This window comes from Malurus melanocephalus, unplaced genomic scaffold (assembly GCF_030028575.1).
Source record: "Malurus melanocephalus ecotype Western Australia unplaced genomic scaffold, MMel_1.1 scaffold_819, whole genome shotgun sequence".
NCBI classification, from domain to species: Eukaryota; Metazoa; Chordata; class Aves; order Passeriformes; family Maluridae; genus Malurus; species Malurus melanocephalus.
Genome location: NW_026624051.1, coordinates 53,706 through 80,225, shown reverse-complemented (window position 1 = coordinate 80,225; position 26,520 = coordinate 53,706). Strand labels below are relative to the sequence as shown.

Sequence of the window (26,520 nt, the reverse complement as noted above, 5' to 3'; positions counted from 1 at the left end):
TAATATATGCAATATAAAGGTGTTCTCCCTACTAGTGAATCCAAAATTAGCAGTTACATCAATCACGTAAGTAGAAAATTGGAAAAAGAGTCTTTGCAGTCCAAGGTATCTTCTGCATACTGTGCATGTTCCTTTCAGAACATGTGTTGACAGCCAGTCCCTAACAAAGCTATCAAAAAATTAGCCATGGATTTTTCTACATTAAGGATTTGATTTCCAGGATGGATTAAACTCTTTGTTTAATATATCTACAGTGCAGATTTTACCTCTCAGCTATTCACCAGAATGTCTTACAGGCAGTAGAGAAGAAAAGGCTGTTTCAAGTCACGAGTTGTCTGTCTTTACAGACCTCTTCTGATATATCTTTCACACACTGGAAAAGCCTGATTCTCTTCACTGGTTATGAGAAAAGTGTAAAATGACCAGCTCAGGTAAAGATATCAACAATTATTTCAAGAATTTTACTAGCAGGACTTAATACAGCCACAGGTAAAGACAGCCAGTACTGAGTTCTTTGTCAATTACAAGTAGAATCTTTCCCTGTAAAGTGTATGCTTTGCAGCTGGCTTTCCCTTCTTCAGGAAAAATGGTCACAGTTTTCTGCTTGTAAAACCATTTTAACTACCATCCCCAAGTAAAATTTCTCATCCAAACAAACCAATAAACCAAAAAATATATATAATTCTAAGGTACTAAGAAAAATAGTTTCTGCTGGCTGTTATAAATATGTAAAGGCTCAGATTCCAATTTTTAGGAACTCATTTTGTGAGGTCAGGACAGGAAAAAAGTCAAAAATCTGCCCTGTCCTATGCATTTCTGCTACCCTATGTCCTCAGCTGCTTTAATAGGACTTGTTTGCATGTGGAATTCTGATAATCATTAACAGAGCTTAAGTTAATGTTTACAGATACAGTAGGTGTTTTTTTGTTTTGTTTTGTTTTAATGTACTGGAGAGTGGATAGAAAACAGTTTATTAACAGGAGCTAGATTGACTTCATAAAAGACTCAAGACTACTGATGTTATGTTTTATAGCTTAACCCTTTACCTTCTGCTATGCAAGGTTACACTGCTTTCTTCTTTTCTTCAAAGTATCCTTCATCTTTTGAAGAGATTGAAAAGCTTTCCTTCTAAGCCCTTCTCATTTTTCCTCTTGAAACCCCCAAGACCTATTCAAATCAAATCAACTAGAACTTGTAAATTAAAATACAGTGTCGTCACTGCATCTGTAAATTCTGGTTTTGCATCACACCTCCTAAACTTAGTCAAAATACACCCATGGCTGAACTCAGTTTTTAATAGCATGAAACATGTTGAGCTGGCTTAAATGCTGTTTGCAAYATTTTCCTGTAAGAAGCTGCAATTCATTAATAATATACTATGCTTTGTTATACTTTTAAGCACATATTCGCTCTCATAAACTGGCTCATGCTTGTCTAATGAAATCCATTAAAAAGTTGAAAAACAGACCTAAGTTAAGCTTAACTACTGCCTGCTTACACAAAAATTATTGGCAATGTTCAAAGCAAGGAAAATCCTTGCTTTACCATAAATGGGTATCAGTTCTAATGCTGTTCATTGTCTTTGTTTCTCTAACTTCTCACTAAGCCTTACTGACTTGAAGACCCATCTGAAGATTCTAAACATYGTTAGAAAAGGCAATAATTAATAAGTTAGATAGATCTAACAAAACAAAATTAAACTTTGTTTCTTAAATTGGTGGAATAGTATTTTGTSTAATATATAAATGTATACTTTTATCTGACCTGAAGAGAATTTAAATGAGAACTCTGCTTTCTACAGTAGGTCAGACTAAACAACCATAAAAATCATAATAATTCCCTTGGTCTTAAGGCCTGCTCACTCTAAAATAAATTCATGGCCATACCACTGGAAATTCCTTCACTAGTCCAGATGATCTKACATATTTTTCAGTCTTAAAGATTTGAAGAAAGTCAGTAAAATATGTCTTGAAACACACGCAGTAGCTTACTTTTTTTGTTAAAAAATGTTAAATATCAGAACCAAGGACAACATGATATGCAAAGAATTAAATCAAACCAATTGAATAGCTTGATTTATTTTTAATTTTTTTTTTTTTATTTTTAAGTGGTTAAAGAAAGCACAAAACTGAGTAATTAGCTGAATTTAAAAGTATCTTTTCCCCCTGAAATAGTTTAAACAGTACTAAAATAATGTAAACAATTAATTTAGCATAATTTATCAAGAAAGGTTAAACAAAATTATAAGAAGCCAGTTTTATTATTTAAGATTTTCATCACAATGCTTGTATTATTATATGCCTTACATCAGTATATCAATTACTCTAATTTTATTTCTACAAAATATATAAATTTCCTCTCAGTATGATTCACAGAACAAATCCTTGCAAAGTTATCAGTCAAGCTGTCTATGCACACAAATTTTGGAAAAGATAATAACTAAAAGCAGATCAGGTTCAGAGTATTCTTGCCATACATTCATAGATTTATTGGTTTGGACAATACCACATATTGATACCATGTGCAAAATTTCAAACAGTATATTGGGTTTCACTACCTTGAAGGCTCATGCTTTGTAGAAAATCTTACTATGTACCTACACTGCTACATCATTTCCTGCATAAATTCCTTTTGCATTGTACATAAGCCTAAAAACAGTAAAAAATTTTATCTCCAAGTTTCTTTCTCTTTGAGTGACTTTTTGGAAAAGCAGAAATCCTGCGATTTTTCAAAGCTCACTGCTCCCTAGCCTTGCTATTTTCCATGTGGAACACTCAATTCTGATTCAGCATTGTAATCGCCACGGCAAATCCTGTTGCCATAGCTGCAGCTGAGATGTCTCTCTTAAATTAGATATTATGACTATAAGACACTTATCAGTGTGGTCTAAACTTCCCCATTCCTGCATCCCTTCCTTTATCTTGCTAGTTAGAAAGGTCTTCATGCTGCTCTATATACTAGCTGKCTACGTGACCCAAACACACAAATAGAGCTATTTTAAATGTAGCTATAAAACAATTCCAAAAGTTTCTACATGAGTTACAGGAATGGCTATTTATCAAATGGTTATAATTTACATACGTTCCTTTTCCAGCTTAGGTACAGATGGCTCATCCACCCTGATCAAAATCAGTAGAATTTTATCCCAGACTGATGGCATGAGACACGTGATTCTCTTGTTGCTCCTGTACTGTCCAGGCCGGGTGTTAGCTGGATTGTGGCTGCCCTGCACTTACAGCATTCGCTGAAAATTTACCCTGAATTAAGATGATACAACAGTACATTCTTTACTTGCAAACACRTGTACAATATCAACAAGGAACTCTCTGGAGGCCCAGGCTGTCTTCTCTGGCCTAGACCAGGAGAGACCTAGGGMATTGTAAATTTCTGTGGTACCACTTCCCCCATGTTCCAAGCAGAAAGCCCATAAATACAATGCCTACAACATTTGTTACTTCCCAAATGTGTCTGTGAAGATGCTGGTGCTCCTTCACTCACTTTTTCCAYCTCTAAAGATGTGCCAGTACACTCATGTCACACAGTCACAAGCACCACAAACACTTCTCCTTCACAAAAAAATTACATCTGGTTCATATAACTCATTGATGCCATCTTTTATATGTGGTTCCTGGAACACTATCCAATCTTGTTTTTTAGCTTCCTTTGGTAACATTTCACAGATGTAATCGTGCCTTTTAACTCCTGCATCTTGTATGATTGGGCAGCTCCCAATGATACAGAAGCTTGTTTCAATCTCAGCCCGGCAGTGCCTGAAGTATTTGATGTACTTTGGTTGTCTACCCCTTGCCAGGAACTCTCTTGTGGGGTCAATATTGACAGTGGAATCTTCTCAGATGGATGTGAAGTATAATTTCTTCCTGTTCYAGCTYGTATTCTCTACAAAGCAAGAGAAAYACTTCAGGGAGACCAGCTCACATCATCACACCAATGCCTTCTTGATTGGCAGAGATAATGACTTATACTGAGGAAAGAGATTACCAGAAGAAACAAGTTTTTGTTATCCGTGAGATACATATGCCTCTTTAGCTGAGTAAAACACTTTTGAAAAAGGCCATAAGAAAAGGCTTTTCAGAAAAGACTCTAAAAAGCAGATGAAACAGGGCTAAGAACAAACATGATACATCAATGATACATCTTATTATTTTAATAAGATCACTCAAAGAGCACTCTTGAAAGCAAACAAATCTGGTTCTTCTAGCATTTAAAACTCAGTTCTGTTCTGGTGATACAAAACCTTCCATTCAAGCCTGRAAAACTTCAAAAGAGGTTCAAGATGTCAGGCAGATAAATGCATGTTAGGTTCACAGGTATTTGATAATGGTGCCAGACTAAGTTAATTGAGAAGCTGCAACCTATGAGTTCTGGACAAGGTCAAAAGGGCTAGTTTGGCTGAAGAGTTTGGGGGAAATATTGTCCTGAATTGTTCCACGGGGAGTTATTTGGATTGCTGAGCTATCTTTCAAACCTTTGCAAAACATGYTGACCTGAGTCAAGGTCTTGGCTCTGAGCCCAGCCCTATTGTAGCAATAAGATTTCCATAGAGAGTAAACACAAACTAATGCAGGCATAACACTCACATCCACTGCCTCATCAATAAGCACACTATTAATAAAATTAACTCTGCCTCTGGCATACATTTTGGTTATTTTAGTAACCCCACTGTGGTCACTGGATACTTGGACACTGATATATAGTAATAAACCAACTTTGATAAAGGCAACACAATTTCTTTACAGAGAAAATAGAAGTTACACAGACTGCAGAAACACATGAAATTCTTCATGCTCATTATAGTGGTTAATATCTTGAAGATGAAGAAAAATAGTTTCCTTAGATGCTATTAAAGAAGACATTTATGAATTTATATTTTTCATTTTACTTTTTTTTTTTTTACTTCTGTCTGTGTACAAAACCCACCCCCAAATCTGAAACTGCCACTATTAATGTTGTGTCATCATAATACATGCTACTCCACAGCAGAATCCACAATAAAGCACTGCACATCCATCTTTGGATTCCTGGTTAACCATGTTAATCACGAATTCTGAAAATTTCYTTGTAACATATAACTTGCCTCTTGAATTTTGAGTTCATTCTGGTCTCTAAAACCAGAATTTCCCATGAGTTGAAAGAAACATCTGTATATTTTTTCAGTTTATGCTTTCACAACATAGAGAAATTCTTCAGATATGATAATATTTAGGCATATTTAGGCATGCCAAATGTTATAGCAATGACACAGAGTATCACTTTTATTGATTTCTAACTCAGTAGCTGAGCAGCTACAAAGGAGAATAATACAGCATGAACAGCTTTGTTGTATTTCACAAATGAATTTTCAAACTAACGAAAGCTAACGACCATAAACTCAYGTCAGAGCAGAACTTCCTCTTTCATTATGACTATACAATTTGGACAGGTTCTAGGAACCGCCAAACTTGTTACACTGAAGGATCACTTTGCAGAAATAGAACACAGATTYTTGGGCGTTTTAAGCAAATATTGCCACCATTTGATTAAACTACTATAAGAAATTTCTCTTTTAAAATTATAAAATAGACCCAAAGCTATGCTTGCCACTGTAAAGAAATTCCTAATTCAAACTGCATATTTACATTCAAAATTTTGATCTAAAAATTCTGCTTCCATCTCTTCCCTGAACTTAGTGTTAACTAGTCTGTTTGGATGCTGGCCTGTCCTTCAGGTTCTTAAGACATTTAGCATTCTGTTTTTTGCATGGCGAGAGCTGTGCTTCCAAAGCAGTTTGGTGTCCAGATCAAACCTGTAGAGCAGACACTCTTCAGCATCACTAAAGGGCCTGATCCTGTAGGTACACTCAGAGTATGCTCAGTACAAATTGATTTGCAGCGAATTACACAGCAAGGCTAAACCCCTTTGAGTGTTTTGACAAGAAAGTTAAGTTGTCATTCTGGCGATGAGTTCTGGACTCTGGTTCCTTCTTCCAGGACAACATGCATTCTATATGATGCTCAAGGCTTTCCCAGGTAAGTGAATTAACCTAAAACAACTGAGGGTACCCAGGTCACCAGAAAAATCCAGCCACATTAAAGAGTCTCCTCCTCAGTACTGGAAGTCTTGTTGGGTAGGGTGACGGAGTGGGCAGCATTGTCCTRCTGTGGATTATCTTGGCAGCCTTATCTTTTGTCAACCCTCTTCAYGAGTTCCTGGCAACCCCCTTTCATAGGGTATGAATAGTCATAGTCATGCCTCCTGTATCTAAAAGGGCTAACATGCAGAAGTGTCATGGAATATCTGTATAGTACTCATCTGATAGGCCTTACAGACGAGTATTCAGTCACAGGACAGACATTAATATATTGGTCACTTGAGGAGAGCACATCTCATGGCATAAAGAACAACATAACAAAGCCTGTGTGGGGAAAAAAGGCTCATTGCAGCAGTCCAGAGACACAGTTGTGCAGATTTTTTTCTGGCCTGAAGAAACCTTAGGTCTCCAGTACTATTAGTTTCAACAGAATACTACAGCTAGTCAGGCAAAAGTCTGCTGGTTTTGACATGACTCTGGAATATTGGAGATGCTTATTAAAAAGTCTTTCAATGCGAGAAAGAACAATTTATAACTCTGACTTTGGATCTGAGTGCTTTATTAATCTTCTAGCAAAAATATGTATATTACCTTCTCTGTCAGCTGTCTACTATTACAATATGATCCACATGCTGAAAGATCCAGACTTCCAGATCACAAAAGCAAATTATTTATATAGACAGGTAGATGGAGCAGTGGGATCTGAATTACAGGTCTCTGTAGGTAAAAATTATTGTAGCACCCCTGAAACAAACAGTTACTGCAATCTACAGGGTTTCAAATCCCAGCAGGAGACCTGGTTTGCAATCTCACTAAAAATGTACCCAAGTGTTCCTCATTGTAGGAAGATTGCTGCAAACTTCTAATTTTTCTTAAAATCACATGGTTAAAACATAAAGAGATAATCATTGAAAATGTGAAGTCTCTGCACTACAGGGATATTTTTCGTTCTTGTGTGTCTGCTGTTTTGCAGGGGAGAATTGCTTGTTTGGTTTTAGTGTCGGTTTGTGTGTTTGTTTGTGCTATGTTTTCTTATGAGTTTGTTGTGGGTTTATTTTGTTTGTTGGATTTTGGAGGATTTTGGTTGGATGATTGATATTTGTTTGGTTTTTTCTTTTGGTTTTGTTTTTTGYTTTTTTTTAAATGTAGGCCTTAAAACATAGGCTGTCATCATGACCAGGTTTGTGTTCTTGCAAAAATAGCATGATTTTTTCTTCCCGATTAAGAAGATTAAAGGAAAGCTTCGGCAATGATCTACATTTAAGCATTGCTTTTACAATAACAGCAAAATAAAGACGTAGAAGAAAAATGTGTGCATCAAGGAAAAAGGAGAGTCAATATTTTTATGTTTAGGAAAGAAAGAAAACAGAATAAAATGAGTTTTCACAGGGTTATTACAATCAAAGCTACCTTTTTTTTCTGTAACCAAACAGTAATAGCTRATTGTATTATGCAGACCAGCTGTGCAGGTAATGAATGCAGTGCAATGCAATACAATGTAAGATTCTGCAGACTGTGTAATTATTTTGAGAAATTAGTGCCATCAATTAGCCTCCCCTCACAGCATGTTCCTAGTAAGTTCTTCTTTTATACAGTTTCATAATTGAAATCTATCTGAACAATAAATAATATTGGTTACACAACATACTATAAGCAGCATGTTAAAGAACAAAAAAAGACCCTTAATTGTTAAGAAACAGTAATAAAAAGAAACATGTGTGGACTGCAGAAAAGAAAAGGCATTAATGAGAATAAATTAACCCTCTACACCTACATTCTGGCCTCATTGCAAATATTATTTGCATAATGCAATGGAGCTAATGCATTGATGGTCCAACATTATCAGGATATTACATGTACCTTTAGTCAAAAATCTTATAAAAACATTGTAATTTCTAGTTTAGGTCCTCAATTTTGTACAATCCAATATTAATTTCCTTTTTTCATCTCCCCACACTTGAAGTTGCCAGTTCCATTCCCCTCAGACTCAATGCCATAACTACAGTTACTTCAGTGCTGCAGAAAAACAGTTTACTCAGGCCAGAGAAGTCAGTACCTCATTCATGTTGAATGTGTACTGTATACTTTGAAGAAATATATATTCATGTTAAAGTTTGGTAAAGTACCACAGAGCTCAAAGATAATTTAAAAACAGGTAACATAGATAAGTAAGTAAGCAAGAAAAAAATCTCCCTCTTGCAGGAAAAAGTTAATCAGGACTAAATTTGTGAGAAACTGATTAAAGGAAGTAGAAATAGCATAAGGAATCATAAAAAGTGTAGGCCTATCACTTGCAAGAATCTTAAATTCTGTTTTAATATAAAAATCCCTCTACATGAGTATAAAGCTATAATCAAAAATTAAAGAGATTGGTGTGGAGGTAAATCGTGTTGTACTAACTCATCTCTTTTAGGCCTTCCTTCATTTTTGTGGTATGCCTAATTTTGACATCTACAAATTTAGAATGAATATTAAAAAACTTGCACCTAGAGAAAATGCATAAAGAAAAGCAGCATGACTGAGGATGTGAGATACTTGAAATCTCCTAAGAAGGAAAACCAGCAATTTTATTTCCATAAGAACATAGGTTGTATATTAATTTGGTTCACAATTACTATGATATTTGATACATAATCAAAAAAAGAACATGAAGAAATAAAAGATATCATAGAGAATTAATTTAACACAGAACACAAAGGGCATTTTCCATAACATTTTCTACCAATATTAATTAAACTAACACAATCTACAAAACAAAATTTTTATGAAGATCCTATTATATAGCAAAAAGGATTTTTGGCACATTTGTACCTCTGATTAACACAGATGGAGCAGAAATATGGGCATTCTCCAAGAATATCAAGTATCAGCTAAAAGCTGAGCTGTAAAACATGAAAAGATTTATGCATGGAGCACTGCTGGAACCACGCCAAATCCTGCAAGGTCTTAGTTCTGGTACTTGAAGAAGAAGCCCTTGAGTATTTCAGACATAATAAAAATAAGACTACAGACCCACAATTTCTGCCAAGCGAATCCTAGTATGGCCCTAGAATCAGATAGGAAAAAATGGAGACTATGAAAATTAACAACAATCATCAAGGTGAAAGACATGTTGGAGACTGTGAATAAGCAAGTGTGAGAGCAAAATGTAAATTACTGCTAATCTACAGTGCAATGTAAACTATTTGAGATTATAATAAGCGCTGTCAATGATAAATATTCACTTAGAAACTATTTGAACACATTCTGTAGTATTTTCCATGCAGTGCATAATGCAGGGCAATAACAACAGTGACCACTGTAGAAACACGTCACATCCCTCTTACAATATTGATGCTGTCCTACTATTCCTTTAATGGAAGAAAGTTAGACATGCTTCTGGCTGTGTGAAGTCAGCTATGCATTATGCATTGCTCTTTTGTGTTACAGGTTAGAGATCCTTTTAACCTAACAATCGAAAGAAATTAAAATTGCTCATATCCCCTTTAAAAACGGAAGAAAAAATTCCATGGAAATTTAGTTCTGTGTAAATTACAGTCACACTTCTTAGAAGACTGCCTGCCTTTGAAACTATTTGAAAAACTTTGGTTCCTGTTTCTTCAGCCCTCATCTTTGTGACAGAAAGCATTTCCACTGGTTGGGGGTCTTTTTTTTCAGGAATAACACCCTCTAGAAGGGAGAAGAATTGTGTCTTTCTGATATTTTTGATTTTTGTTGTCTTTTCAAGGTCTAGTTTCTTGAAGTCTTTAAACTAATCATTAATCGCAAATTATTCCATCAGATTCCATGGAACTAATGGTGTACTTATTCTACAATGCATATTCTAAAACAAGTTGCTGAAACTSAATTGGGAGGCAGAGTTCAAAATGACAAATCAGGTTTAATTTACGGCACTAGAAAAAAATTCTTCCTCYGCATTCTGTGACGTCTTAGAAAGACATAAATTATGCAAGCCAACTATATTCTTTAAACTAATGTGATTTTCTTTTTTTTCTTCATCCATCACCAAGCTAATGATTTTGTATACTCTTACATTCCACTGAAACTGGTAATATTTGTTTTTCTCATGTTAAAATACCCTACTATCTTAACTACTTCTGGGCCTGAGCGTGCTTAATCTAGAGATTCCTGCTTGAAATAGATTTGCTCCTTACTACAAATGAATGAAGCTTTATGCTCCAAGATGAGAATTTCACAGCATGTTATGAACATTGCCTGAATTAATGCTCATAAAGCAACACGAACTGTTATTAGGAGGGTTTGCATTTTCTTCTAGTTTCACATTCCCAAATAGATAGTGGCCTGTAAGTCTGTAATGTATCTTACTTTCTTGAATGTGCTCAAATAAGTAAGAAATGCGTGCTCAGTCCAGCAGTTTGCCTTTTCTAATGTTTTCTTTTTGACAATGCCTGGCACAAGACACATAGGGCACCACCACAAAGAGCAATTAATAAATCGTAATATCAAGAAGAATTTGGTAAAAATTAGGAATAACTTATGAGAAATTTTTAATTTCAAGAAGTCTTATTCTCAATCATGATGTACAATCCTCACATATGTACCAAATCCTATATAAATTTTAAATAGGCTTGAATTAATTTTACTCAAATAGAAAGTCCTTAGTTTCTCTCTCTCTTCCTCTGATGTAATTACATTTTATCGTAAAAAGAAATCCTTCAGTATGAATTGAAATCAAGTTCAAGTCCTCCATGTGCCTTTAGTTGAAGTATAGGGACAAAGGGAATACAAAGATTTGGTTGTTTGGTTTGTTTGTTTGGGTTTCTTTTTAAAGAAAATACAGAAGTCCAGCTGTATTAGGTAGGTCAAATATATTATTTTAAAGGGTGTAGAAAAACCCCAGCCTTATAACCCAGAGGGTGCTGGCTTTTGTGGATTACCACCCAGCACCCAGACTTGGAACTCTGTAATAAATGACGACATCAACTCTGTGTGCAATTGGCTCTAGCACACCGGGTTATGAACCCTGTTTTGGAAAAACAGTAGTAGTCATACAACTGACTGGCAAAAATGAAATGACAGCTTTTTCCATAATCTCAGTCTTCTTTTAGTTTGGATGCCATTTTCATTTCCTTTAATTTTTTACATAAAACCTTGGACTGGAAAAAATGTGTCTTGTCTTTTAAATTGGCATCAACCRAGCTAAGATTCTCATTCAGCAAAAGTTACATGTGTGCTTAATTTCATCAGCTTTGAGTAGTCACACTGAAGATATTTGCTCTTAAAACCAGCTTTAAAATTGTGCAGTTTTCTAAAATTTCCACAGACCTACAAGTAAAGGTGCATCCAAAGTTTTCTCATGAAATTAAGACAGAAGTTGGAAGATGCAATAAGCTAKTACAGTGCTTATTAAAACTGTAATTTATAAGTCTCAAAGGAACTTGCCAGAATTCCACTAACTTCCACTTACTCACCAAATCCTTTGCTCCAAGTCAAGAAAATGACAGGTTTTTTCTAGAAGCAACAAAATTTCCCTTGCTTGAAGGACCAGGGGCTCTCTTGTTTTACAAGCAATAAAATGATTTTTCACCAGGTCCAGTGACACCAGGTCCAGGTCATACACGTCTAAGGGGTGTCACTCCACTTGAGCATCGCTCTGGTAAACTCAAAAGTCCTGCAAAACTGCTCTTTTCCTGAGTGTGCCACAAACCCTGAAAGTCCCTACTCAACAAGCTTGAATCTGGCTGATTATTACCTTTGCTATTTATTCAGTTATTTATTAGTTAAGTCATTCTGGGGGCAGGGAAAGAGTGGGAAAGGATGCCGTGCAAACGTTGGATAGATGAGGGCAAAGGCAGCTGTCTGGTRTTTCCTCCACGCAGCAAAGCACTGGAGGACTCAAAGACTGGAGAAAATCGCCCACTGTCTGAAAAGTTACTGCCTCTCCAGAGCCGCCGAGAATGGGGAGGGGGTGGCTGGCTTCCTCTTGCGGGCAAAAGACCGACCGGCCGTAGAGTGCGTTTTTCTGTGGTGATGTCAGAGAAATTAAACTCGAGCAGTCAAACACACCCCCCTACCTCAACGACGTGTTTGTCCCGTTGATAAGGCGAGAGGTGGCTGTGAAACACACCCAGCTCGCTCCTGCCCTACTGGGACAGGGGCTGGCCGGCGGGAGACACTTATTAATTAAGAACGGGGAGATGTCCCTTTAAGGTCTGCTGGGCTCTCCGAGAGCGTTCAGTGGGGGAGATTTGGCTTTATTTGTACATCCTAACACTGGGCTAATTCAACGGGGAGGTTTCCAAAGCTCAGAGATCTTTAGGGGGGTGGGTGGGGGGAAAACTCTGTGCGGTGGGAGGAAGCTAAATTTTCCTTAATGCGAAGAAGCAACGTAAAGAGTGAATAACAAACAGGAAATGCCTAACTCGGCTGCGAGGCGGACGGGCGGTGCAGAGCGCTGAGCTCCACCGGCAGCGCAGCTCCGCCGGGCGCGCCGGCGGCAGGACCGCTCCCGCCACCCCTGCCCTCCGACCGGGCTCCCGGCCCCCSGCTCGCAGCAGCCCAGGCATGGCTGCCTCCTGCTGGATGCTGACAGGTGAGGAAAGCCCTCTTTCTGCCTTGCTTTGAAGGCTCGGGTCCCTACAGCAGCCCTGCTCCCGGCGGGAAGCGGGTGAAGCTAGTACGGTCTAGCACCCAGGGGACGGCGTCCTCCCGCCCCGATCCCGCTCGGGAGTGCCCTTCCCGGAGCTGCCCTCCAGCCGCAGGCCGTGAGGGACCTCCTCGTTTGCTTCTCGCAGGGAACTTTAATCCCTAAATCAGTTTTAGAATCTGGGGGGGCAAGGGGTGGTTGCTAGATGAGGATGAATGGCTGAGAAGGCATGCTGTAATTGAACCTGGCGTGGAAGAAACAAGTTTGTTTGGTTTTGGTGCTTTGGATTTGGTGCGTTTTTTTTTTTTCTTGGTTTTGTTTTTTGATTTTTTTTTAATTAGGGTAGATCTTTTGCTTTCCTCGATTCGGCTTTCAGGCTTCTGAATGGTAAAAGGGAAGTGAGGAAGAAGTTAATACACTCAMTTCAGAAATATGAGTTCATCTGGAGATGGAATATGTAATATTTCCTTTTAGGCGTTCATTGATTTGATTGTTGAGACTTAATTGCTCTTTTAGAAAAAGGAATACAATGAGTAACGATCTCCCTAGCCAGTCAGTCTGTTGTRACATTTTGGATCTGAAATCAGGGGAATCCAAGAAGTGGGAARGAAGCTAGGCAATGCTGGGATTCATGTGCTTGGAAACTTGGACATTGAACTCCCCAGCAGCTCTTGCGCAGGCAAGTAGCACATAGTGAACCTGAAGGCATTTCCCCCTGAAACAGGGGAAGAAATCAATTTCATAAGAATTGTCCAAATGCAGGCGGCAGCAAGTGGGGAAAAGGTAAACTAGAGTTTTCCCCTCTTYCCTCTGTGCTTGTTGTGCAAGAAAGAACAGACACAGGATCTGAATATAGTATTTTGGAGTGCTATATTTAATTGATGTTCATAACTGTCTTTATTATTATTATACAGAGACATACTCCAAAATAAGCTTTTGTTTGTGTTCCTTCAAAGGATGCTTTGTAAAGCAGCAACAATTTAGTGTGCYACAACTTCCCTTCAGAGTTGCAAAGTTGCCACTGGTATTGCTGACAGTTAATTCACCAGTAATGACAAAAAGTTTTACTGTCAGATAACAAAATATTTCAAGAGAAGGTCTCATCCAGATTTGCCAGGTGATTACTTTTTGGGTGGTGGGGGTGGTGGTGATGGTTATTTTTTAAAAAGCTGGTGTGAAAGAGAATATACTTAGAAATAAGAGGAGGCATTACAGATATCAGGAAAAGGATTCAAGTTGTCTCAGAAAAATAAGAGAAGCACTCCTACACAAACAACTAAAAATGTCAGAAAAATATGGACAATGAGTTTTCTTCACAAGAACTATACTGGCATTGAAATTAATGAAAAAATAAACTACATGCTACTCTTTCTTAAAAAGAAACAAAAAGCAAATAATCTGGCAGGTGCTAGCAAAGAGAATCTAGAATACAGGAGGTACATAGAGATGTTATGTATATTTATGTATTTATATAGATATTAATTCATTAATACATCTTGGTTTGATGAGACCTCTGAGAATCTTGCCCACAAGAAGTCTGACATGCAAACAGAAATGCACAGAGCACTGACAAGCCTGGTAAGGGTTGAGGAAAATGATCTATGACAAAAGACTGAGGGAGTTAGCCTTGTTTATCTAGTAGCAAGAATGTTGAACATTTCAAATATATATTTTTATCCAAGTATCATCGCTGAGGATATTATTCCACGTCAATGTTTCTTTTTTTATGAGCGCTCAGTCATGACTTTCCACATCCCATATGTTGGTTCCCAAAGATATTGATGAATACTTGGTTCCAYGTGTCCAACAAAAGACAAAAGAAAATCAATGTAACTGACTATGCAAAAATCTTAGGGAATATTTAGAAGAATTTTCTTACTCTTCAGGTCTGAATTGTTAGGCTACCAAAAAAAAACCCCATCCCTGTATAGTCTCCTTCACCAGGACTTTTGATGAAGTTGGATGAATAGCTATAAARGATGGCGGAGTTTACTTCAGCTGGCCTCTGTGTGAGTGGTTTGACTATGGATCTGCTGAAGTTTTCTCCAGCCCTACATTTCAACAGATGAGGAAGGAAGAAGTCAGTCGAAAGGGTTCCATTACCTTTAAATGCTTCTTCAATAATAGTGTTATGCAAAGCCTGTTCGCTCCTGGACTTCTCTCCTTATTGATGATGATCATGTTGTACTCACCTTAATAATAGATAAATAGATAAATAAAGACAGAACTGTATGTAGAAAATGAAGTGGTCTTTGTCCAGAGCCAGTCCAGGGGAGGACAACCACAGGATAAAGGGGAAGCATGAAAAGAGATGTTTTCCCAAGTYTCCCTCTCCATCTTTCTCTTTTATGTTCCTTTCCTCTTGCAACAATAATGCTTCTCAGCAAACTTCCCCCTATATTAGAGACTCTTTCCTACTATACTTACCCAGGCTGTGAGCAGGTTTGCAGGAATTCTAATGAAAGTGGCTATAATGTAGAGGAGAGGGCATTTCCTATGAACATGACCTCTCCTTGTCTAAAATCTGTACATAACCCATCTTCATTAAATAGGTGATCAAGAACTGAAGATGTAGGGCAGTGTGTCTCTAACATTTTCAGAATAATAACCTTAGATAACCGGCATGGTTCCAAAATCCCTATGAATATATGCTATCACCATTTTCATCTTTATCTTGCATTGTACTTAAACATGTCCAAAAATGGATGCCAAATTGCTGCAATTATTAGTACCTATACAATTGTATTTTAAAAGAACTGTTAGGTTCTAAAGAACTGTTGCAAGAACTGTTAGGTTCTACACCTATTCATTCTTTTACCAAGACAGGAACAGGCTATGCAATTTTGAACTTCTGTGATAAAACTGCATGTGAGTGAAAGTACCCACTTGTTTTGGCTCTACCATGGTCAAATTCAGCTCTTTYCCTGTTATTGGCAAAATTAGAATGAACTTAGAAACTTATATGGTTCTTAATTTTTTGGAGATGTTTTTCCTCTACTGCTCATTCTTTGATATACTGAAACAAATAATGATATCCACTACTTACTTTTTACCAGAGTAGGCAAAGCATCATCACTGGTAAATGTTTTCCTTTGTAAGCTGCCAATGGTCTTGCTGATAGTCAAACATCATTGAAGTTTACAGTTGCCACTAAATATTTGTGGAACAGTGATCATAATTCTATAAACCTTATAACTTGCTATTGGAGAAAAGCCCCATATCAAAATGTCTCTACAACAGTCAATTTAGTATTTAGAGTGGAAACTTTGATCAAAGTTGGGGTTTTTTTGGTTGCAGTTTTTGTTTGTTGTGAGTTTTTTGTTTTTGTTGGGGGTTTGACAGCGTGTGTGTGTGTGTGTGTTGTGTGCATATGTGTGTGGTGCTGTTGTGGGGAGGTTTTAATACAGCAAGTCACCTATTTTCCTAAATTGAATGTTTCTTTTCTACTGGATGGTACTGGATGCCAACTTGCAACCTTTATCCAAAATATATTGCATCTCCAGGGATGTGAGGCTGCTTCTAAAAATTTGACTGCAATGAAGTTTGTAAATAGCAGTAGAAGAGTCAAAGCAGTAAAAGAATAAAAAWTAAAGTACATTTTAATGTGGAAGGTAAATATGCACAACTATTCTTTCTTGAAAGAATAGCATAGGGTCTACCCTTGCGATTTTATAGTTGCAAAGAATGTAAAGAAGAAAATTCGCCATTAATTGACCATGCAGCATTTACACAGATAAGTGAAAGGGACTCCTAAAATAAAGTTGAATGCACACTTTTCTCTAAAGAAAAGCTGAATGCGGAGACTCTCTGCCTCTGTTTTTGCATTAAAATGTTAATGCAAATTTTTTAGTATATGYAAGCTCAAATTAAACAGAATTACTTACACATGTGCTTATATTATATTCCCTTGGGTGGTCTTGCTTCGCTCTGTGAAACTATTCATGCTAACAGAGTTAAGCATGTGTACTCACAGGAAGAGAGTCTGAGGTCTGATAAATAAATCCTATTATGTAATATCTGATAAAGTTGTTTTTACACCAGTATCAAGCTTAGGGAAAAGGAACGCACATTACTGGGCCAGATCTGAGTTCACTGTCCTGCCACAACTGACTGGAGCTAAGATACTTTAGAGAAATTTATAGGTACATCATAATGGGAGATACGGGATTATTTTGCTCACAGTAGCCTTGTATCTCATTAAATTCTTGACTCCAAAGCCTTTCCAAGTCAGCAAATTCCATAATCCACAGTGGGTTGTTTTTTTTATTTAAAAACAAAATAGCTAATACAAACCAGAAACTTCCTTGTAGGCACCTTCTCATCTGTAAGATTCCCTCATGATTTTCTGTTACCAGACTGAGTGTGTAGTCATTCCAAACTTAATGTATGTCTTGCAGTTGCCCTGACACACTTAGCATAGCACATTAGTGTGCCTACTTTCTCATTTTTTTTTAATTTAATCATTTCTCATTCAAGCATTTGTCCATTCTTTTCCTCATTCTCAATTTGCAACATTCATCCTGAAATGGAGTTTCTAGTGTCATATGCTAAATATATTCAGTCAAATTCATAAATTCATCCATAAACACTAAATAAATCATTCAGAAATAAGCTACAGAACTTGGAATCACAGAAACATAGCTTTTTAAGGGGTTGGCATGGACATTAAAGATCACCTAGTCCCAACCCACCTTGCCATGGGCAGGGACAATTCCCACTAGACCAGGTGCCATGGCTGGGGCATCCACAACCTCCCTGGGCAACCTATTCCAGTGTCTAACCACCCTCAAAGTGAAAAATTTCTTCCTATTACGTAACTTAAACTTCCCCTCTTTCAGTTTGTACCCATTATTCATTGTCCTGTCACTACAGTTCCTGATGAAGCATGCCTCTCCAACTTCCCTCTTCCCCTTCAGATACTGGAAGGTTGCTATGAGATCTCCACATAACCTTCTCTTCTCCAATATTCCTCTCTTCCTGTACAGTGATRCATTTTTTTTCTTATTTCTGGCTTGTTAAATTTGTCTAGAATGTACACTGAGCTGTCTAGTGGTCATTCAGGTCCATTCTCTTTGCAAATGTCATAGAACCCATGTGTGGTTTTGCTAGGCATGTTACTTCTATGTGAACATCAAGCTTTGTTTGAAACATGCTTATCTTCCTCTCTAGTGTCTCAGAACTGGAAAGCAGCCGGTCAAGGTTCAGTACTGGCTCAAGTGTAACTTGCAAATTTAAGCAARACTTTTCAAACCCGGAATTGGGTCCCAATAACAGTTTAGGTTCTGAAGTTGCTTTTTTCATTTCTGGTTTTCATTTCCATGGGTGAGGGCGGTCGCTCCGCCTCAGGCGGCGGCACGGGTGGCACTGCGCTGTCCTGGCTCCGAGACACTCCCTGAACCAGGAGGTACCTCCCGCCTCTTCAGCCACCTGTACCTGTAACTTTCCACAACTGCTTAGCTTTGGCCGTTTGTTTTTTGTTTATTTGGGGTTTTTTTTTTCTCTCCTTTCTTGAAACGTGGGATGGTATTCGGAGCCTTTAGGAGTTTGGACTGCCGCTGTAAGGCGCTGGACGAACGAGAGGGCGATCCCCTCTCAGCGAGGCAATAGCCAACGTCCCGTGCTCGCAGCTCCGGCAGGAGCGCGGCTGCTTCCCGGTGCCGCCGCCCTCASCCTCACACCGCCCCGGCATTTTCCTTCCGCAGGATGGAGCCTCGGGAGGCGCCGGCAGCTTACCCGCGCACAGCGCGCGCCTTGGCGCCACTCGCGCGCACGGCGCACCACGCATGCGCCGGGCCTGCGTGTCCGGGCGGGGCGGCGGCTCAGCCGGGAGCGGGGTCTGCGCGCGTGCGCCGTGGAGCGACTGTGCGCGCTGCGCATGCGCGTTGGGTTCGGCGGCGGCGGCGCGGAGGAGCGCGGGCCCGGGACGCTGCGGGAAGGCCGCTGGTGTGTCTGTCCGTGTGTCCGGCCGTCCGTGTGTCCGGCCGTCCGTGTGTCCGGGACCGTGCGCTCCCGCCGCCTCCAGCCCTCAGCGCTCCCGCCGCCTCCAGCCCTCAGCGCTCCCTCCCGGGGCGGGCCTGCTGCCCCTGCCGCCGCGGCACAGGGGAAGCCGGGGAGCGACGTGAGCAACCGCCAGGATGAAGCTGGTGAGGAAGGACTTGGAGAAGGATAATGCGGGGCAGGTGACGCTGATCCCCGAGGAGCCCGAGGATATGTGGCACACCTACAACCTGCTGCAGGTGGGTGACAGTCTGCGCGCCTCCACCATCCGCAAGGTGCAGACCGAGTCGTCCACGGGCAGCGTGGGCAGCAACCGCATCCGCACCACCCTCACCCTCTGCGTGGAGACCATCGACTTCGACTCGCAGGCCTGCCAGCTGCGGGTCAAGGGTACGAACATCCAAGAGAACGAGTACGTGAAGATGGGCGCCTACCACACCATCGAGCTGGAGCCCAACCGGCAGTTCACCCTGGCAAAGAAGCAGTGGGACAGCGTGGTGCTGGAGCGCATCGAGCAGGCCTGCGACCCGGCCTGGAGCGCCGATGTGGCAGCCGTGGTCATGCAGGAAGGGTTGGCTCACGTCTGCCTGGTCACCCCGAGCATGACGCTYACTCGTGCCAAGGTGGAGGTGAACATCCCCCGCAAGCGGAAAGGGAACTGCAGTCAGCACGACCGGGCGCTGGAGAGGTTTTACGAGCAGGTGATGCAAGCCATCCAGAGGCATATCAACTTTGAGGTGGTGAAGTGTGTACTGGTGGCGAGCCCAGGCTTCGTGCGGGAGCAGTTTTGTGACTACATGTTCCAGCAGGCAGTCAAGACTGACAACAAACTTCTGCTGGAGAACAGGTCCAAGTTCCTACAGGTAAGGTGCTAAGCAGTCTCCAGAGTGGGTAAAATGAGGCTTGAGAGTAGTGTATAATTAAGGTAGTTACATGGGAAATAAGTCACCAAAGAAAAGAAATTTCTGTCTGTGAATCATGAGGAAATTAWATGCATTCCTCCCAAACTATAAGGGGGTTATGCATGGTACAAGGATGGGTGGTTCCCACCCAGGATGCCTTAATGTGGAGTAGAGAAAGTATTAGATATTTCAAACTCTCTGTGAAAGCATATTCACTCTTCAATTARGTGTGAAATGCAAGTTGGAAAATACTTTGCACTGTTGCTTTGTCACACTGTAGCATGCATGTTTAATAACAGCTTTCTAAAGCTTTTTTAAATTATCTGTATGTSATAGAGGTTAGTTAATTTTGTTGTTAGTTTTGTACTATACAGYTGAAGGTTGTGTGCCTTTTGCCTTACTTTTTAGTCATCTCTTTGATTGAATGGGTGGGTATGTTAGCCATATACTGAAACAGGCATATTCAGAGCCTAAAATAAGTGTTCTTAAGGATGCTTGTATAATTAGGTTGATGTAGGCCTGTAGTCTATGATCAGGGGGAGTGAAGTGTGTCCCAGTGCTTACTGACCCCAGTATTGAGGAGACCTTCTCTTCCATTTGTAGCAAAGTGATGATAGTGAGAAGTTTTAATGTACTTCACAGATTTGCAATAATAGTTGCACTGTATGCCTGCAGTCTTAAGGGCCCATCCTTTTCTTGAATGCTTTAAAAAAGAGAAACATAGATCTTTGTTTTTAGTAGTTTCATGTAGCCTTAGCTTGGCAACTGGAGAGTAGACTTTTAATGAGAGACAATTTTCTTGAGCTTCTTGAAAGGCAGTTTAAGGGATTTGGTATAGGCTTTGGGTTGCAGGAGAGATCCTTTAAGAAAAGAATCACGAATGTTTCAAGGAGATAAGTTCTCCAAATAAYCAAGATAATATTACATGTAGAAGAGGATGTTTGTGATTGGCTAATCAAAAAAATTGTCTTTTTCCTTTWAAAACACCAAATCTTTGACTTTGTTTTCACTCTAGGTCCACTCTTCCTCAGGACATAAATAYGCACTAAAGGAAGCACTCTGCGACCCAGCTGTAACTAGCCGACTTTCTGACACTAAGGCAGCTGGTGAAGTCAAAGCCTTAGATGACTTCTATAAAATGCTACAGCAYGAGCCTGACCGGGCTTTTTATGGCCTGAAACATGTGGAGAAGGCCAACGAAGCCATGGCCATTGATACCCTGCTGATCAGCGATGAGCTTTTTCGGCACCAGGATGTGGCTACCCGTGCCCGATATGTTAAATTGGTAGATAGTGTACGGGAGAACATGGGCACGGTTCGTATTTTCTCCAGCCTCCATGTGTCTGGAGAGCAGCTGGGCCAGCTGACAGGGGTGGCAGCCATCCTGCGCTTTCCTGTCGCTGAGCTCTCTGACCAGGAAGATGAATCTAGCTCTGAAGAGGATTGATTACAGTGACCTCATTTTACACTTTCTTTTCTATTTCATGTTGAAATGACGTTAAAGGCCCTCCTCTATACTGTGTGCAGATGTACCATGATATGTAATAATAAGGTTTTGATAGTAAACATAAACATGCATATAACTCTGCTCAGCGCAGAGTCTATGGTAGTAATCATTGGTATGCTGTGCTGAAGCTGACTGCTTTTGTAAGTTACATTCTGGACTACCAGCAGTACAAGAAACTAATTTGGCTCTGCAGTCTCATGCTGCTTAGTCTACATGTTAAGGCAGACTGCTATCTTAGTGAAATATGTAAGAAAAAATAGTGAACTAACAGGGACAAATTCACTTTCGACTATTTCTGTTCAAAGAGTCTGTTTGAAAAGAGTATTGCAAAACAAATGTAAACTTCTTWATGGAAGACCTGTCAAAACTGTTCTTGATCTTGATAGGAATTCCCTATTCTTCTTAAGATGTGTTAGGAATGGGGTCAACATCATCTCTTAAGGCTTTGTGTGGTGTTACMAGTCTAAGCACTAAAATATTTCTGTGAAACACTTGAAGCAGTCTTTCAGAAGCCAGATCCTTGAAGTTAACCATTTCTTCACTAGCATGATAGTAAATGCAGGACAAATGATGAATCTCAGTGCATTCAGKTTTGTATGCTGTTGTCTTGGGAGATTATCCTGAAGACTAACAAGATSTCATTGACTGCATTCTGCTCAATTGGCATTATTTAGCACTCAGTTCTGAGAAAATATATGAAAAGGCTTAGAAAATCAGGACTTTAGTTTCCRGAAGGAATCTTTTGAAAGCAAATAGTTTAGGTAAGTTCATAATCGGGTATTGTTCTATTTGCATATCTCTTATAAAAGCACATGTATGCTGTGATATGGAAATAAAGATTATAAATTAAAATTAYAAATCAAACATCATCTTAGGATTGTGGCAACTATAAAAGTGAAAATTACCTTTTCAATTATTTGATATGCTCAAAGTATTGAAAACCACAAAGACTTTATTTCTTCACTGAGCAGTAAACCTTAGGCTGAGGAYGCAAAAAGAGCTTTCAGGTTCAGACATAACCTGTGGATGTATTGTTTCAAACCAGTGTTTGATGATGTGTAAATTWAAAAAAATTAAAACAAGTATGTGATGGCTTATGTGTGTAAATAGGCATTCCTTTTTTGAATGTGGTAGAAGGTGAGAACAGGAACCACAGAAGTAATATGGAAAATGTTGTAACAGTGGAACGTAAAACAATAGAACCATCAAAATTCCTCGTCTGGGTAGAACAGTTTTAGGAAAATAATTTTTAAGGGTAGTCCCCAATGTTCATGGTGCCAATCCGCTGAATTTAATACTATCAGCAGCTGAAACATCAGTCTAAACTTCTTGATGGAGAAGTACTTTTCAATTAAAGCCATCTCCCCTTTTTCCACATCATYCATGGTGTCTAAGGAATTCTTGGACAGAATGTATTAGAGCTGTAACACTGATTCTTCTTTCACCGAAGACAAGCAAGCCCATTAAGACACTTGTTTACAGTCAGCTTGCACAGACAAATTATGTTACTTGAACTTTACATTTTTGTCTTGAATGGTATTGCGTGCCACAAGTTATAGAATGCTCAGGTAGGCTTTCTTCAGCAATTAAGACTGCTTCTAATTTATTTTTTTTTAAATTCGCCTGAGTTGATTATACACTTTTGCAGCTAGATTCCTGCTATATCTAGTTTAATGTGAAGAACATAGGGAACAGAAGAAAATGACCACAGATATTAATTACATGCATCAAATTATGGCCTAAATAAGCTAWTGTGTAAACAAGTCATTAATTTCTCCAAGCTGTTATAACACAGGATGCTATATTACTATATTCCCTTTTTCTAAGTAATGCCAGTTTGTTGCAATTGTACACAACTGACACATTCAAATTTGTAGTACACCAGAAATTTTTAGTTTATTTCTCAGCAAACTCTCTGAGAGACAAATCAAACTCTTCTTTTGGTTGTGGGATGGATTGCTATTTTATCAGACCAAGTTGGATCCAATTATTTTATTTCAAACCAGAAGTTATAAAGAGTTTTTGCTGTGTACTACAAGATTACAATGGCAATTTTGTGTTTTGTACCTGTAGTTATCACCAAGGAAGAGAGATGGCTATTTTGTTGCATATTTGTTTTTACTTCATCTGCTCAGAGAATGAAAATAGCAATTCTTTGAATTATTTACACTTAGAATTAAAATTCTGCCATGACTTCATATTTGGTGGGGTTTTTTTTTCTTCTTTTAGCTATTGCTGTCATGTTATTAAGTTATTAAGAAAGAAATACACATAGAGTTGTCCCAAGTATGGAAGGGTGGGATTTTTTTTTTTTTTTGTAAGCATTTTGGTAGTAAAATAAATATACAATCACTATGTATACAAATGCATCCTGTTTCAGGAAACAGCTTAAGGACTTGGTATTGAAAGTAGGCTGTGTTCAGTAGTTGCAGATGCTTGACCTGGCCAGGTTCCAGGGTTGTTAGTATCTTCCACATTTCAAAGAATTTTGATTTAGTTAAAAAGTCYGTGTTTTACAAAGTTGCTTGCTCAATGCAATGCTCGTGTGTGCGGATAACACTTGTACAGAAGATGTATGCTATCAGCAGATGAAAAGAGCAAGTGCTAGACCCATGGGAAAATAGTTTTTGCTGTTTTGCATTAAACTTGCATGAACTAAAAAATATATTTTGAAGTGTCTCYATTTAGTTTAGGATTACATTCTGACATAGTTCTGTGAATTAATAATGTGGTTTAGCTTCCAATTTTAAAGTATTACAAATAAATGAAGACTCATTTTAGGACTTCTTAAAGCTTGTTACATGTGGTAGGAAGAAAGCTTTATCATGAAATCAGATTGACCAGAGCCCTTCTGTGCTATACAATGAATCAAATAAATTTACTAATTTATTTATTTGCCCTCTTGCAAAATTGAATTTTGGAACAGGGCCCAGTTTGTTAGTTCTGTCACCTTTGGCATTGAAATCCACTTACCATATACATTTTTTGTGGTTGTGTATCGATCAAAGTTTGGTGCAAAGTCACCACCAGCTAGGGACCAAAAYAATCCTACTAATTACAAGGCAAAATAAAAGATAAATCTTTCAATAAAATATTTRACAGTATTTGACTAGGGAATTCCTCATCTCCCTCCTCCTATCTTCACCCCTGTATAAGTAAAATGTTATTTCTAAATGATCTTYGGACCACCAGTGTAACAAGATGCAGAGCTCTTCAGTTTAACTTGTGAGTAACTGGTTTAATTTGGGGTGGGACTAGACATGTTTTTAAAGCCATGTAAATGTCTAAAGTAACTTTCATTTGCTACTGTTTCTCAYAGGTTAAGTAAATTTTAGAACTAACCCTTCGAAAATTTCTCAGTTTGCATTGTTCAGTGAAGGTATATTATAGCTCACTTCTCATTGGACTGATTTATCTTGACTCTCAAATTTCTTTCTGGGAGCTGGATTATACATCCATGCATCTCTTAGATCACCCAGTCCATTCACTTTTCTCTGAGATTTCCACAGCACTATTTTTAAAGAAAATAAAGCCCATTTTATAAAAGGATCGACACTGAGTTTTGCAGGAAAAATCCCATATTTTCAGGATGTGGTGYTTTTTATTTGAAGCCGTATTTCTACAGCATGTGGTCTATTGCTTCTGCAAAAGATATAATATAGCAAATTTTAAAATGTGAAACTGCAATTGGAACATCTGCAATTAGGAATCCTTTTGTATAACCTAAAACTGAAATCCCTAAAACAGACAGAACAAAAAAAAATGAAGGCATTACTTCAGGAAACTACTTATTTATGTACTTTTTAGATATGGCAAAAATTCAGATTTGATTTTTTTCTTGCACTGGTTGCCCTCTGCCCTCTAATTTTTTCCATTGCCCTCTGCCCCCTAATTTTTTTAAGATAAAATGTTAGTATAATAAATTTTAGAATTATTTTCTTCAAATGCAGAGCTAGTTGCAACTGAGGTGGTTTAGGTAGATAATTATTAAAAAAAAAAAGTTTTTCAAGTCATTCTAATGCAGGGAATAGATATATAGATATATGGGAATTCCTTTCTCATTTCTTACTCAGTATACACCTGCAGCTTGTTACAAAGTGAATGATAAAAGCTTTGATTCTCTTAGGACTGAAGATTTCTCAGTTCTGATTTGATTTAGCAGATGGTGGGAAGAGAATGGTGACAGGGCATTGGACTAGATAATTCTTCAGTATCTGTGTTTCTCCTGTAATGATCACAACTGGCTTTTAAGAACTGTTTTGTTCAGATTTTGTATGGGGAAAAAGTGTTTTGAAATTTCATTCTACAGATTTAGGGTTAACAAAATGCCTAACCATTTGGGTCTTGTGATAATTACGATTCTTTATTCAGTCTCTGACACGGGTTGAGCCTGGGCTTTTTCAGCAGCAGAAAGAGTAAACAGGTTGTGAAGCTTCTTGTGTGACAGTTGCCTAAAGACTTGCTAAATAGTGTAATGTTTAGTCCTGCCACATTTCTTATGCTTGAGTCAAGTAGGGCATTGACTTGGATTTGAGGATAACTGCTTGCATGATACAGAATTTAGAGGAAAGAAATGTCTTCAGTCTAATTACCAAACTGCATATCCTCTGAACTTGTGAACTTGATGGTTTTAGAAATGCTCAATGGCTTTTCTGTGAAAAAATTGACTCTTAAGGTGTCTTAGCCTAGAATAAAGTTTGAGGGAAAAGTTTTCTGAAATCATAGTTGTTTTTTTCTGTTGTCTGAAAATAGTTCTCCCTTTTGTCCCACTTAATCAGAGTAGCCCTTTCTTCCAAGTCAGTGTCTTCTGGGAAATGCAACATGAAGCAGCAACTTTCAAGCCCTGCCAGCTCTTGTCAGTTTTGCTATATCAATCTTTATTTTATTGCCTTCGTTTTGGGAAATGCTAAATTCACAGCTAATGTAATTCTGTCAAGCTGCTCTAATAATTATTTAGAAGAAGAAGAGAATTAGAGCTGATCATGTATTCTCTGGCAAACTGGCTGTTCCATTATGTTAGAGAACGTTAATTAGTTGAAACCAGTCCTCCTTTTTAGGAATGTGCATACCAGACATGATGGGAAGTGTTTTCTCTGGTCCAGAATGGAATTTCTAGTCTAAGCCAAGCCTGGAATAATGAAGGAAGAGTGTAGGGGTTCAAGGAGTCATAGGGAACAGATAATACAAAGCTTAAGACCATTTTCTCTTTCATAGTTAACACTAGGCTCAAGGTGCTCCTTTTTCAGTCAGTGTCATTGTAAGTAAAACGCCACATTGAGAAAGTAAATATGCTTTGAGATATTTAAATTACAATTGGCTCAGGCATATGACCTCATGGATGAGGGAGGCAGTTTTCAGACTTCTGGTGTAGATGTGAAGGGGAAATGATTGAAATTCGGACTTTTCCTAGCAAACACAT

The 26,520-nt window shown here is 38.6% G+C and overlaps 2 protein-coding genes across 2 annotated transcripts in view; both read left to right on the top strand.

Moving 5' to 3' along the window:
* Positions 1-12,196: 12,196 nt before the first annotated feature.
* ITGA1 (integrin subunit alpha 1) overlaps positions 12,197-26,520 on the top strand; it is a 67,639-nt gene continuing 53,315 nt past the window's right edge. Inside the window, exon 1 of the mRNA XM_057385373.1 lies at positions 12,197-12,641. Coding sequence (XP_057241356.1) covers positions 12,614-12,641 — 28 coding nt within the window. The 5' untranslated portion in view covers positions 12,197-12,613. The remainder of the gene's footprint in view (positions 12,642-26,520) is intronic.
* On the top strand, positions 18,564-22,398 carry PELO (pelota mRNA surveillance and ribosome rescue factor). The gene is made up of 2 exons (XM_057385372.1): positions 18,564-19,555; positions 20,610-22,398. The coding sequence occupies exons 1-2, from the start codon at positions 18,830-18,832 to the stop codon at positions 21,039-21,041; spliced, it is 1,158 nt and encodes a 385-aa protein (XP_057241355.1). The 5' UTR covers positions 18,564-18,829; the 3' UTR covers positions 21,042-22,398.